At 30.3% G+C, this 16,127-nt stretch overlaps 1 protein-coding gene across 6 annotated transcripts in view; it reads left to right on the forward strand.

Annotated features, from left to right (window-relative positions):
- LOC123677602 (alpha-tocopherol transfer protein-like) overlaps window positions 1-16,127 on the forward strand; it is a 29,179-nt gene that overhangs the window by 12,769 nt on the left and 283 nt on the right. For 3 of the 6 annotated variants that reach the window (XM_045614227.1, XM_045614228.1, XM_045614229.1), the window contains exons 2-6: window positions 12,937-13,116; window positions 13,202-13,296; window positions 13,798-13,951; window positions 14,306-14,499; window positions 14,839-15,100. In XM_045614227.1, coding sequence (XP_045470183.1) covers window positions 12,937-13,116; window positions 13,202-13,296; window positions 13,798-13,951; window positions 14,306-14,499; window positions 14,839-15,100 — 885 coding nt within the window. Of the gene's footprint in view, window positions 1-4,412; window positions 4,990-9,232; window positions 9,384-11,648; window positions 11,674-12,936; window positions 13,117-13,201; window positions 13,297-13,797; window positions 13,952-14,305; window positions 14,500-14,838; window positions 15,101-16,127 lie in introns of those variants that run through there. The other 3 variants (XM_045614232.1, XM_045614231.1, XM_045614230.1) reach the window with 3 other exon arrangements.

Consider the following 16,127-nt stretch of genomic DNA (forward strand, 5'->3'; position numbering starts at 1 on the left):
AAAGACATATGCTCCCTCTATCTATGTTCATTACTATGAGGGACCGACACAGTTGATATTTTGTGTGTAGATATAATGAGTGGCTAAATTTTAAATTGATAACATTATAAAATCTATAGAAAATTCAAAAAGAAAATTGGAAAATAAATATCCAATATTTCAGCATCAACAGATCACATCGTGTTAATCTTTAAGTTTACCTATATATACTGTTATATGCATATAGTATAACAAATTTCAACCTCTTTGCAAAACTTCTGTGAATTGAGTGAATTTTTCATGTTTTTCTGTTATGAGTGCCATTTTTAGTTACAAAAGAATAGACCTACTTGCTCCAAACAAACAGTGGTCTATTACATTTTGACGGCTTAAAAAAAATAGAACTTGGGTATTAGAATACAATACAACATTCATATTTAATGAAAATAATACCTTTATATTCATTCATACAATACAAAACAAATTTTTACCACAATTATTTTGGATTGAAGCAACGAAATTGAAGAAAATTAAAATATTCAATTACTAAAATTGAATAATTCACCTAATGAATACCAATACCTTTCTCATGTCAAATTGCACGTAACAATGATTAATAATTCTTAAGAACACAATTGTCATCTTCTTGTCATTATTATTGCTATTCATATGGTATCATCACCACTTCAATTAACGTGCTTAGAAAAAAAAACCAGAAGCCTCTTTTGCAAAGTCGGTTAAAACTCTGTTTATCCCAATGATTCCTGCATTGGTAGGTACCTACTTGTCGAAATGTAGGCGTCCTTGTTCTGTTTCTCTTTGATGAACATCGATGTAGTCTGATGAACGACTGGTTTGGAAGGTCAGCAGGAAAATTTCGGGCTAATCTATCATTATCATCATGGAAATAAAAAATTTGAATCGATACATAACTAATTGTCTTAATAACTGTTTTGAAGCAGGAAGAACTCACCAAAAGTATAGTAGTTCAAACAAGAAATATAGATATGATTGTCACATCCACGCAGAATTTTGATCTTCATGTTTTCATTCTTTTAATCTGATTTGGTAATACAGATTTTTGAGGATACAGTTCGATCATTAAAGTCACTTGAAAACTATACGAATAAGTAATCCTTAATTGGAATATCTATGCCAAATATAACTCAAATATCTTGTTAAGAGAAGGTGCTATGAGAGGGATCCACGGCTTGGCTTGATTTTCAAGCTATTTGTCTTGAGCTTGACTTGATTTCAAGTCAAGATCAAGTCGAGTAGTAGTTTTTCAATCTCAAGTCAAGTCAAGTATTTATTTATCAAGTACTTGAATCATATCAAGCTACTTGATTTTTACCAGTTTTATAGTGTAGTGTGCATATCAATTGAAATAGAAACATAAATTAAATTACTTTAAATCATAACATAATAGAAATAATTAAAAATAAAGTTTCTTAATATCGAGAAACCTCCAGGCTTTGTTTGATTTCATAATTTTCCATCCAGGATCTAAGACACATAAGGCATCTTATAGATTCGTTGCCTAACCTAATGCGGGTTTTTGTAAAAATCACAGAGCAGCTCTGGAATATTATTTTTCAACAAGAGCTGAAAATGCTGATGGCGTTGACGAAAAATCCTTGGCCATTTTGGCCAGCTTTGGAAAGATATTTCTGAAGCTATGAAAATCTATCAATAGATTTCAAAGAAATGTGAGAAAACTGCTAATAAAGTCACACTGGCGAATGCTTCAGTCTCTCGGCGCTCGAGGAATCGCCTTATTTAATCTAAGCGTGCATGAGATTGCACAAATATATGCCGTGCGACGCGTGCATATCAAGTTCAAGTAATATCAAGTAGCTTGATATCAAGTGAAGCAATAAATATCTAAAATCAAGTCAAGTCAAGCTCAAGTATGTAATTTTTCACGAGCTTGATTTTCATGTCAAGTAGTTGGTTAGAATGTCAAGCTTCTTGGCTTGATGAATCACTAGCTATGAAAAAAACTTGAAACACCCTGTAGCTAGAAAATAAAGTGTTTGGGACAATGTTTATACAACTTTTTTTTCGATTCTAAGAATTAAGAATGAGTGATTTTTATTTGTATTCTCTTTTTAGTAAAACCCTTTATAAAATAACAATTTCAAGCACGGTGCCAAACTTTGAGCTGATCACATAATAAGAACCATAAAAAAACCAAAATTAATTTTAAAAAATATTGAATATTTCTTCGGTTGAAAATTTTATTCTATTGAAGTTTTGCCAATTTATGAAGAATAACCATTTCAAGTTTCTTGCGAAATGTTGTATTGATAGCATAACCAGAAACACAAAAAATTCAAGAATAGTGGAAAAGCAATACCAAACATTTCTTGGACTATATAGATCCGATCGAGTTGATATTTTGCCTGTGTATTTGGAAAATATATTTCAATCTTCGTGCAAAATTTCTATATGAAAGTGTCCCCATAAGTATAGAAAATTTCAGAAGAATATCGAAAATACTCTGTATTTTCATAACCTCAAAACCTATAAAATTAAGAGGTGTTTTCATATTATGTTTTAAAATAATTTCGTGTTAACAGCATCATCAGAATTGTGAATTAGAAAATTTGGGCTTTATTAAGCAAAAAAATTAAGAGAAAAGCACTGACGTGATCAAAGAAGCTTTCGAACACTTCATTCATGCGCCAATTTTTATGCCACTTCTAATTCATTTGAGTTATTTGGGACTGACTTCAATTAGTTTGTTCCCTGACCAGAAAAACCCAATTTGAACATGATGACCTGTTTTCTCAACCAGATGAATTGTTGTAAAATACGCCATACCTATTTCCGTGAATTTAAATGATTTTTTTTCGGATTTAATTATTGAACAGGCAGAAGAGAGATGATTGAAGAAGTCAGCCAAATTGCGATTCAAACTGTGAATCTTTAATGAATTCCGATATAATTAGTTATCTCTAAATTCAACTCTATATTCATCAACATGTATCTTCTATGTGTTGTAGGTATTCCCATAACTGTGGGAATAAATCTAATTGGAATATAAAATATTAAATATCTTGAAAAGAAACGATGCAAATTTAACAATGTTTTATTATTTCTTCTTGTCTCATATAATATCTTGAACGGTTAAGTTTAACGAAATTTGCAAAATTATAATAAGATGTTTTTTCGAAAGCCAGGATGTCAACTAGAAACGTCAAATGAATGAGTTTGCAACACTGAAGAAGAATTCGAGTTAAAATGGTTTCGACTGTAAAAAATAACCATTCCATCGTACGATCATTCATGGAAAATTTCTTGAGAATCGTAAAAATTTTCGATATCTCAGAATATGTCCGTTAGATTTGAATGAAATTTCCAGCTTTTAGTATAATATCACGAAATAAGATCACGGGAAGTAGAGGAAGCACAAAAAAGGCATTTACAGACGTGTAAAGAAGAATATTTTTCATTATATAAACCTGAAAACCACAGATTGTTCAGTAACATATATTTTTCAATATTCAAAAAAATTAAATCTTATTAATTGAAATATTTATGGTATAATTTGTGTTTTTGTATGTACATAGCTAATCGTTCAGCAGCAAATTGATTCTCTATAATTATAGTTAATAAAGTCGAAGGTGCTATCTTATTAGTATAAAAGTGTATTCAGTTTTTTATTTTTCCCACTACATTGTATTCTGTGAAGTTTTGTAGTAAGGTAGTAGAAGAAATATATTTTTATCAATTCTTAACTAGAAATGATAAATAATGTTCATATGCTTTCATGGACGTGATATATGAGCAATTTGTCTTCTAAAAATTCGAATAGATCTATGTTTACAAAACTCGTTGTTACACCAGAAATAATTCATTAAAAAATATTGAAATATGAAATCTATTCTTTTCTCGTTCACGCTCATCCAAGATACATTGACACAATGATAATGACGCCTCTCACAGTGGCGGATCCATGTTAGTGTTCAGAGGGTGGATGAAGAAATTGTTTTTTGTCAATTATCATATCAATAATACATGAAACAAATAACATTCTGCATTTACTCTCGCTTAAAAACTGATTCGGCTCCAAACTAAGAATATTCCGACGAATCTTGAGGTAGAGTAATTACCCCTTTTACACCCCCTTGGATCCGCCACTGCTCTGTCATGACTAGATTCTGTCGTGACTCATGAGAGAAACTTCGATTATTTGCTGACTAAGGGCTGTTTTTTGTCACTTGCGAATAAATAAATTTATTCCCACCGCGTGATAGATAAAACCTGCGCAGTAGAAATAAATGTTTTTATTTGTATGTGAAAAAAATCGACCTGTATACGATATGTATAATGAAAAATGTGTTATCTAGAAATTTACATGGGAAAAACAAGAATTTTCATGAACCATAGAATATCTTTCGGAGAACAGACTAATTTTTTTCGGTTATATTCAAGGAGAGTCGCAAAAGTTTCAAAATGATAGGAGATGCTGTATAAATATAGAAAAAAAAATATGTGAATTTCATAATAGGTGAATATGATAAATTTGAATGCAGATGTCGATTTGATGCCAATATATTGAGCTAATGGGCAAAGGTGTGCATGGAAAGAATATCCTTATAGTTTTTCGAAAAACTTTTCGCAAAACAAACGATGTCTTATTATAATGTCCAAGATTTGAATACAAAACTGTATTAGATATATCTGCATATCTGACAATTAGAGAATTCCACTTATAGAAAACTTGGTGGTTATGACTCACATATCTTCTAGTTAACTACATTAGTATAACCATTAGATACCTCATGACATACAAACACGTATCAATACAATCCCACTTCCGACAACAGAGACTCGGTCTTTTTTTTTTGCGCTATCGACGTAATAGGCATTGAGCAAAGAAGGAATATCCTAAATGCTCAGTTCTATTTGGACACCTCTAGTGGTTCCAAGTATATCTAAGACGCCCGATTATAGCTGTCCCTTTCAATCTTTCTGTTTCTTGTGTTGATCTAAGATTCTAAGGTGAGAACTGATAATTGTCCACTTGATTAAAATTCGGATCTTGTTGAATACGAGGGGCTTCTGAAAATTAATGGCTCTAAACGCATATTTGATTGTTGACTTGTCATTTTTCAGAACCTAATGTTTTAATTATATGCATATTAGGGCACCTCAATTTACATTTGTGAATTGACTGCTTGCATAATAATTAGATCTATCGGACATAATTAAAGTTTAATTTACGTAAATATAGTAATCGAATAACATGAAAAATGAATCAGTGGGAATTATTATCGACTTTCAAATTCCGGTAAGAGACTTAGATAAAAGTGAAAATATCAACAAATGATTTTTCTTGATGTTAATGCTATTGCATGAGAAGATATTGAACTATTTTTCATTGGTGAAAGTTAATTTATCTCAAACTTATGACGAAGATAATCTGAATTCATTTTTGTAATTTGAAGTCAATTGCACCATTCTGCGATAAAGATCTTAGGAATCTTCGAAAATTTATTTGCTTAGATTTATTAATGAAAATAAGCGTTCAATATCAGAAGGATAGAGTTCTATTATGTCCGGTGCTCGTTGATCTTCAGATCCTTGAACCTTTTTTCCCAAATACTAGTTCGTTAATATTTATCCTGGAATAAAATTCTTTAATTGAAATGATCGTTGAGATTATTTCTGACTGAATTAACTAATTGAAAAAAAAAGTTTCGTATTGAATTTTTTTCTCGAATCAATTTTTCAAATTGAAAAATATTGAAGTTTTTGAAAGTTTTTATGCAAAATATAGTTAAAGCCAATTCAATTAAAAATAACTCAGTCGGTATTATTTTCGACTTGCAAATTCCAGGAACGGACATAGATAAAAATGAAAATATCAACAAATGATCTTTCTTAATGTTTATTTAATTGCTACTACATGAGGTACCTAATATTGAACTATTTGTCATTGGTGAAAGTTAAGTTCTCAAACTCATGACAAATGACAATCTGAATTTATCCTTGTAATTCGAAAAATATGTCAAGAATATTCGAAAAATGATTAGCTTAGATTCCATAAGGAGAAATTTTTAGATACTATTCTTTGGTTGAAATGATCGTTGCGATAATTCTTCGAATTCATGTTGAAAAGCTGAACAGATTATCTGATTTATTTGTATCCGAATTAATTAATTTTGAAAAAAATTATGTATTGAATCTTTGTTCTTGAATCAATTTAAATTTGAAAAAGTATTGAAAGTAACTATTTGAAAGTTCCGATGCCAAATATGGTGAGATCAAATTCTATTAAGTGCTTTATGATGGAATTTCGAAATTAAAAACTGCGGAATACTATTCTTCTGATATGTTGCATATAGAAAATATTGAATAACAAAAAATTTTTCCTGAGTTTCAAATAAGAAAGAGGCTTTGAACAAAAACTGATATGAAAACTTCCCTTGATAATAATTGAAACTTTTCGCATCAATTTAAAAACACCCTGTTGTTTTTAGCATCGCTCAATCAATCAAAATGTTTCTCAATAATCTGAATTGATTAACATTCAGTAGAGTTAACAATAAGAATATTATATAAATCTCGGATACTTTCCACTAAAATCTGCTTACAAAATGAGTAACACAAAATTCCATCTATAGATATATAGTTCCCCAAATAACAAGAAAATTAAATTTGAAAAAAAATTGGAAGCCGAGTGTTCAATAGATAGGAATGTAGATGCATGATAAAGCAAAAGATCAAAAGTTTTTTCGAAATTTTTATAACATAATATTATTTATCTACTTTTCATGAAAAAGTGGAAACAATTCTCTCCGTATTTTTGTGCTTATTTATTATTATGTTTATTTACATAAACATATTAAATGGTTTCCACTATGTATAGAATCCACCTGATAGTCAACAATTGAACATGAATGTTCTGAAGTTTTAAACCTAATGAATATGCAAATGCTCAGAAACTATATTTATTTTGAGATATTTGTCTTGTCGAACGAACTTTTTATAAGGTGAGCTAATGATAAACAGAATTAATCAACCAGCGGTATCAACTTAGACTAATTGCAACGAATATTTTCCAAACTTGAGAATAAATGGATTTTCAATTGAGTATTTTTAGAATACGTGACAAAGTATAAGCAGAATATTCGATGTAGTAATTCTAATTTTTTTGTTTTCTTTGTATTAGAAGGTTATCAACATTATTCCATTCGAAGATCAATAGTGTCATTGTGAATAATTTATTACCTGATTACAACACTTTAGTCATCATTTGACTGTTCTACAGAGTGAATTAATTACTTTCAACATATACCTACTATCAATCGGTAGTGTCTCAGTGAAAATACAAATTTTACATTGTTAAATTTATTTCATTTATTGAATCCCTCCCAAACACCATCTAGATAGTAATTACATGTGGAGTTAATAAACTAAAAATCTAAACTAAGTGCATCGCTGAAGAACAACTGAAAATAATGTAGGTATATCTCGCATCAATATGAATATGAAACCTCTTATTGGAAAAACATTTATTAAAATATCAATTGAATTTTCTTAAACATGTAAGTTACCTTCAGTCCTAAATACAAATAAAAACCAAGCATATCTTTCTTCTGCTTTTTCAAGAACTTGCTTAACTCTTAATAGTTATCCATTTCATATTTAATCAAAAGTAAGGTCGAATAGCCAGACCACATTGATAATGTTTTTTATTTTTTCTAGCCATTATGTTAAAATATCTTAAGAGCACATTCCCCTTAAATACTTTGGCAATCTATTAATTGTACCATCTTTAGAAGTTATCATATGCCGCACAGATTTCTCGACAGATTTGTAGGTTCAAGATATAAGACCAAATCCTCAATTTTTGTCAACATGCACGGTTACATTAAAAAACTATAGCAATGGCTATAGGGAAGACTGGGGAGGGTTGATTTATACAGGGTGTAACATAAGTTTATGCAGCCATTCAAAACGATTAATGTAATTTCAATATTTTCAGGGTAGTATTAGGATTACTGAACTTTTTCCTTCAGACATCGAAATCTATATTTTTTACACGTTTTAGAGAAATACCGTTATTGGCATGAAAAAAAACCTTAATTCATTCTAACGAATTCGATTTATACTTTGAATGGCATACTTTTTTCAGAGGAGTAGCAAATGAAAGAATTCATGTGTTATATAACTTTTTTGATATACGGTCCTATTTTAATTCCTTTTGTGATAATATTTGATGTAATCTAATACTTTTGCGGATTTTATACCTTTCTGTTCAACTCCCTTTCATTGTAAACCCTCAGCACCTACTGATTGTAGTAACAGGCTGCTTGAAATATCAATCAGAAGTATCTTCATGAAACTCTGAATTCTTTTGAAAATGTTAAACTGATTAAATTTAAAAATGACGTGGCCTATATTGGAAAATGTAAACCGTGAGTGTATTTGCTTTGTGACAAAAATAAATTCAGTTTTTTGAGAAAATTCATTTATTTAAATTCATACAATAATATCGAAGTATCAAAAGAAATTTTGGAAATGAAGTCCTTTAATTTCTTCATATTCCTTTTTCTAAATATTATTTATTGTCATTTTTGTTATTATGTCTATTTTCATTATTCATTACATCGATTCTGAATGTATGTCTAACTCAGAAATGAATATCGACATTATTACGAATATTTGATTTCTAAACGTTTGAGAAAATAGCATATTATATTTGAAGAAGTAATATTTCATGGCTTACCTTTTATTTCCCGTCAAACACAGTAAACTCAAGGGCGCCATGAAAAGTCACACTTCTCTATTTAAAATAATATACTATTCTCCGAATTTCAATAGTTCAAAGTGAAGTTGTTCACTTAGTTTTGGATGAAAAATATTTTACAAGCATATTTAGATATACTGTACCTTTATGGCTTTTGGAAACATTGAACTCAACCAAATGAAAAATAGTATCCACTCACTTACATTGATTTGTCCCCATATAACCCAATATTTAATTGACCTCTAAAATTTTCCGAGAAAAACTGTATTCGTGACCAATTAAACGAAACAAATCGGTATCATCATACAACAAATAAATGCCCCAGATACACCTACCAACTAACTGGCAAAGCGAGTGATCTGTAGCTCGCTTGTTCAAGGTCAACGAAAATCGAAATGTAATGTTGATTTTACGGTGATCTGTGAAATTTCCTGCAAATCAAAATGCAGAGATTATCTGCATCAATTAAGTTAAGTGACTTACGCATGCGCCTAAATGCACTTAGTTAATGACTTCTTGTGGACTTCTTGAGGAGACCTGCCTATTTAGTGGTCAGTATACAGGTAGCTTTCATCAGAACGTGTTTGAATTCCTTTTGTGTTGTTTGTGTTGTTGAGAAGAACTAACGTCAAGATGCCGCGTAAGTAAAATTCTCAACTTTGGTTATCTCTTTCACGTAGCAAATTGGTTCTCGAAGGAACCAATTGGTATTTTTTTGTATATGTTTTTATTATAATTATTACAAATACTCTCAACCAATTGAAGAAATCATTCATTTATAGGTAGATATCTGGGTCATCTCTGGTAATTAAAACTAATGTGTCGCACGACAATATACATATATATTGTTGTTACCATTTTATTTTATTTTGTTGTTTTAGATTATTCACATTATTTTGTTACCTGTTAGATTTTATTAGTCTATTCAAGTCTTTCTGAGATAAATTTCCCACGCTTGGAAGATTGTGAGCTAATAAATTTTCCAGTTGATGATTTATAAGGTGTCTTCACAAAAATTATATTTTTTTGTAATTCATCCGGTATATCTAATATATGTTATTCAAGTCAATTCTGTGTTAGAGGTGCTTTTTCTTCTTCAAGAACATTTTCTTTGAATTATTTTGAAGTGTTAACTTCATACGTGAAATTTCTACCAAATATGACGTCAATTTAAATTTTTACTTACATTAAATATTTTCGAAATGAGCTGTACCTATAGGGTTCGCAAAATTTGTTTTTAAGTGAGATTATCTCGAAAATGATCACAGCTAGAAAAATGCATGGCATCTGAACAATTCAAATCCGTTTTGATAGAAAAAATATGGAACTTTCCTACTTTTCAGCTCCAAATTGAATAATTTAATTGAATAATAATTTTTATGATTCTCTTGACGCTATCAGCAAGAAATTTTTGGGAGGTCTTAAAAATGACTAAATGACTAAACGAAATGTTCAGGGAACGAGTGCACAAAAATGATAGACCGATTCAGTTTTTGGCTTTGAATTTGTCAAGAAGAGAGATTTGGAAAATATAGCATTTTTTTCTAGCTCTGATTGTTCTCGAGTTTTTCTTAGAACATATTCTGCCAATCCTGTAGAGTTGGAAATATGTAATATCTTAGTTTGGAATATAATTATTATAAGAATTTATCGTTTGAGAATATTATACCAATTACAATATTTCTATGAACTAATTGATAATAACCGAATTTTCATGTGAAATCTCTTGATCGAATACAATTTTTTGAGATAGAGAAACACTGAGAATATTCAAAAACGCATCATCATATCAGACAACCTCAACCTTTGATATGTTAGGTGATTTTTATATCTATAGAATGCGAAATTATTTTTTCATTTATGCATCAATTATGCATTGTTATCACAATTCATGAGGAATAAAAGATTTGTAAAATGATAAAATGTGATGACCGTGAATTTTGAGCCCAAGCTTATCTATGTATAATGATTTGATCTTTGAATACAGTATATTGATCTATTATTTTCAATAATTTTTCTTAGAAACCGTTAGAGGAAAAAATTTCAAACTATCCTGATATTTACTCTTTGGAATTTAAAGAATCGAAAAAACGATCAAAAAAAGCGGTTGTGATACAGTATAGATTCTGAAAACTCGAGCAAACGATTCATGAATTTTTAAAGCGAAACGTTTTGGAAATTTCATATTCACAGATTAGATTCATTGATTAGACAAAATCATGGAATTTCAATCTGAAGGTTCTAGCTTAAATAGTTTCGGAATTATGAATTTTTCAATAATCCTATTTTAATATATATAGTGCTGATACAATCAGCATCACAACCAATATATTACCGTTACCTGCAATTAGCCTGGAGGCTAATGTGTTACCCTACCACTCTTGTGGTTACATGTTGCAATCCGGAAAAGTTAATTGCTTTTATTTTCATTTCACAATTTGCTTTTATTTGAATTTTAGATATTTTTAAGATACTCAAGAGAAAATAATAAATCATTGTGTTAAATTAATTTTTAACAGTCTATAGAGAATCCAAGAAGAATTCAACAGAAAGTTAAGATAGATGATATCATCAAACTAATCATAATAGATTACTCGTTAGTGATAAGTAAACAAAACTGAGTTCATCAGTTTCATAAGTTGAAATTAATGACTGCAACAAAAAGAGATTTTGAAAGTATTAGAACAAATTTCTACCTACCAAAATCTTTGCCAATCATTTATCTATTATATGAACCTTTAACGAGTTCATCAACCCGGAAATATTAGAAAATTTCAAATTTTATCTCTTAAAAGCGTAGGAGTCTAAACTTTCTTTAAATACAGTTCAATCCTCTTTTTCGTACGAATTGTAGTCGAATCATTTGATTGTACAGTTAATTTGTGGTCCACTGCCAAATTTTTAAAACTTGATTTTTCCCATGTCTAAAGGTGAGTCAGAATCCTTGCAAATTTTTGGTTCGAGGTGACTTCTTGAGGTTGAATTTACTGATATTTAATAGGGAATTTGGAAATCGGAAATGACAATGAGGCAGTTTGCAATATTTATTGACAAGTCGACCTCAGGAATTTCCAGTTAAACAGAAATGTATTTAAGTTCGGAACAGGTATTCAATCTTCAATGATGAAAATTTCTGGTATTAGAAATGTAAAATTATTTCTGATGGACTATAATTTTCGACTTTTTTTAAATTTTAATTGATTGAATGTTTAACCGGTTTGAAGACGAAAAACATTGTTTTACATACTCATTTAAGGTTTGTGTATCTATTATTTAATAACTCTGTTCAACATATCGTAGAAGTCTGTAGCTCATTAGGTAGATGATTATGGTTGGTTTTTTATTTCATCTACAAAGCAACTCTTCTTTTTATTTTGGGCGACATCAATGAGAACATTTTTTAATTTTTCAAACCTAAAAGATCTCAATTTCCTTTTATATCCTAAACACTAAAAACACTCTCAATTGGTATTCTAAGAAATTTACGAGTATCAATTAAATAAAACGAGGCAACTTGACCTTGTATATCTGAATGGATTTTGCCCTTTTTTTTCATCAGGAACCTAAGTAAAAAATTACTGTCATTACTATCCACTTCATGTTTGAGAAAAAAATAGCAAGCACTTTTAATTTGAATGTCTTATAAAAATCCGTTTATCATAAATCTGTTTTCAAAACATACTTAAATGGAATTTATTACCACTATTTTGATTTCAATATCACCGGAATAGTTTCAGACATTTGGTGAATGTAGTTAGCATTTCTATCAAGATTTGGAATCTTCGAAAGAAGAATAATTCTGTTAAAAAATTCCATCAAAACTATGTTAATGATCATCCCAAGACTACTGGTGGAATTTCCAACAAGACGTGTTCCATGCCTTATACACCTTTACCTTCGTAGTGGAACTTTGTCCTTCTACCGAGTATTGCAAAGCGTGTGGGAGATTTATTAGAAGAAATATTTTGTAGAATTTCCTCTCGATTTTCTTTTGCGTCGATTTATTGTGATTCTACATTCAACCAATTTTGAATGGAATGTATTTTATAGTAATGCCTTCTCACTTCTTGAAAATATCAAATATCTTCTTGATTTATAATTGAAATATATAACAGATGATTTCGACTATATAAATCAAATAATTATTGACATTACTGAGAATGGATTATAAAAATATGTATTTTTTTTTTCAGTCGCACCAACCATGTTGTCAGATATGGATGAAATTCCCGTTATGAAGTTCGGTGATATTACTCTCGAAATAGAATTACAGGACTTGTCTCCAGAATTCCAAGAAATTGCCAAGAAGGAGCTTAGAGAAACACCAGAGGTTGTGAAAGAGTCTGTGACAAAATTACGAGAATTGTTGCAAGGTTAGTTGAGAAAAAACAATGTGAATGTTTTGTAGAATCAGATATTTTTGTGAATTTTTTCTTGAAAATTTCTTTACTTTTTCAGAGGAAACCGATTTACTTGTACCATTCGACAATGATGCTTGGCTCATTCGATTCCTGCGTCCTTGCAAGTTTTATCCAGAGAGTGCACGAAATCTGGTGAGTAAAATTTTCATCAATACCATTCAAAATACCATAATAAATCAGAGAAAATCCATTGTATTTTATGTGGACCAAAATCTCAAATCTCTTCTGCAAGGTTACTATAAACTAGTATTCGATCAAAATTATATGACATTACCTACTGTTTAATGACTTTTTTATTATGAGAAGGCCTTGGTAAAACAACGTTAAACAAACTTCATCTACTAATTTTGTTTAATTGTTTTGTTCTTTAGGAATCAAACTTGATAACCTGTATTTTTAATTCATCGGAGTAGATAATTATCAATTAGTTGAATCCCATACGTGAAATTATATGAATATCATCTAACATATTTCAAGTTCTTCAGAACAAAACCCATTCTTTCTAATTTCTGAAATTCTAAACTAACAAACCACCAAATTGAAAAAATTCTCTTGACGTAAACTCCTAAAATGCACATCTTATAGATTCAGAATTGTCTGAATTTTTTTTTAATAATATACATTATTTTTCAGATCAAACAATACTACAGTTTCAAAGTGAAACATGCTGATATGTATGATGGTTTGGTACCTAGCAGGGAGACTAATATCTTCAAGGCTAATATACTCACAGTGTTGCCAAATAGGGATCAGTTGGGAAGAAGAATTTTAGTTATTGAATTAGGAAGTAAGTATAATTTCATTCACTAACAGAAAGCTTTAATTGTGGATTAAAAAAAAAAGACTGCCAATGAAAGTACATACAACCATAGCATAAGGAAAGGATTCCTTATACTATGATACTTCTATGCGAAGTCTTTCGGTCCAAAAAAGTACTTTATTGTTTACGATGGTCTGAAATGCATCTGAAAGCAATACATCTGAGATCAAAATTTATTTCATCTCAAAATAGATCGAAACGCTTCATTTTTCCTCTGCCTTCGGTAGACTCGGAAGTTATACTCCCATATCTATATAAAAATTAGGTTTTTTCCTCCCAAATTACTCAGAAAAAAAGCTAAAACTATTAATTTTTCCACAGAAAAATGGGACCATGGTAAAGTGTCTCTGGATGAAGTATTCAAAGGCTGCGTATTATTCTTGGAACTTGCCATGTTAGAACCACAATCCCAAGTAGCAGGGGCTGTAGTTATCTTCGACATGGATGGTCTCAGTCTAGCCCAAACTACCAAATTCACGCCATCCTTTGCTAAGCGAATCCTCGATTGGTTACAGGTAAGAATAGTGTATACAACAATGGTATTAAATATCATTTAGAGATGGGGATAGAATTAGTTGAAACCTCAAAAAAAAATTTTTTTTTTTCTTCAGTTATTGTTTGAATAAGACTGCCACTGGGTATATCAAAGTGTACCTTCTCAAATTTAAAATAGAATATCATATTATTCTGGAAGTACAAGCTTTTTATGTTTTGCAAAAATTACTGGGTAGGATTATGTATAAAATTATTTTATTGAATAAGGATTTCTGTTCAATTTTTCTAAGGAAAGAATTGAACATAACTCTTTGAAGTGATTGGTTTTCTTATTAATTCCCAATGTTTCTTGTCATCAGGATAGCGTACCACTTAGAGTTAAGAACATCCACATTGTCAACCAGCCATACATATTCAAGATGGTCTTCGCACTTTTCAAACCCTTCTTGAAAGAGAAACTGAAAAATAGAATAATCTTCCACGGTACTGACAGAAAATCTCTCCATAAATACATGGACCCATCCGTCTTGCCAAAAAGCTATGCCGGTACTATAGTAGCACCAAGAGTAACTGGAGAACAATGGCTCCAACTCCTCCTCAAATGTGATAAAGAATATGAAGGTAAGTTTAGAAACTTCATGGTTGAAGAACTGTATAGGTTTTCCAAAAGAAATATTCCAATTTGAAATGGTTGTAATCGCAACACAATTTTATTTTTTGACATTTCTTATGTCATTTGTGTTCAGTGGTTTCAGCCATTTGATAATAGTATAGGCTCAGTGCTCATTTGGAAATAACGCGAGAAATCTAAAAATAATTTATGTACGGTATTATTCAGTACCTAAATCATGGTAGTGTAGACAAATTTGAAAGTTACAATAGCAAGTACCGAGGCGTTTTTGGTACCACTATCAAATTTATCTACAAGACGATGAATATTCAGTCGAATAGCTGAATAATTCTTCTTGAATTCATTATTCTCAAATGAGTACTGATAACGATACAAAAATTTAACAATTTCTGAACATTGTTGAAGCTTGTATATTTTCATGATGATAAACAGTGTTGTCATTATAACTGTTTTAAATTCATTCTTCATTCTCATCGGAAAACCACCTGTCATATAGAAAATACATTAGGACAATGTCATTCAAATTCAACGTTTATCAGCCCTAACTATTTGCTCAATAAATTCATTAGTGGGTTCGATTCGAGGTAATGATAACATTGATAACTATGAAACTAGGAAGTTGAAAGTCAGTATACCACCTTTTAACCTTTATTGTCGCTGGATCAAAGTCTGGAAAATATTCATCAATCCATTAAGTAATTAGTAATGGCTCACCAAAAAAAAACTGTGTTTTTCAATACACTTAACTCGTTTTTATCAATTTCTGGAACAACAACAGATGTAATGTCACTTAACCTTCAATATACCTAAAGACCAAGAGCTATAGTTTAGACAGGTTGCTCCGTAACTTACAACAACTTGAATCTGCTCGCCAAGTCGTGGTCTTATTGAGTGACCTGGTAGTATTTTGACCTTAGTAGCTTTATAGGAATCATTTTTGCTAACTTCCATTGTCCTACTGTATTATGTATCTATACCCTATTATTGAACCTTATTGACCTTTTCACAATTTCGTTC

The sequence above is a fragment of the Harmonia axyridis genome, chromosome 4, assembly GCF_914767665.1.
Source record: "Harmonia axyridis chromosome 4, icHarAxyr1.1, whole genome shotgun sequence".
Taxonomy (NCBI): domain Eukaryota; kingdom Metazoa; phylum Arthropoda; class Insecta; order Coleoptera; family Coccinellidae; genus Harmonia; species Harmonia axyridis.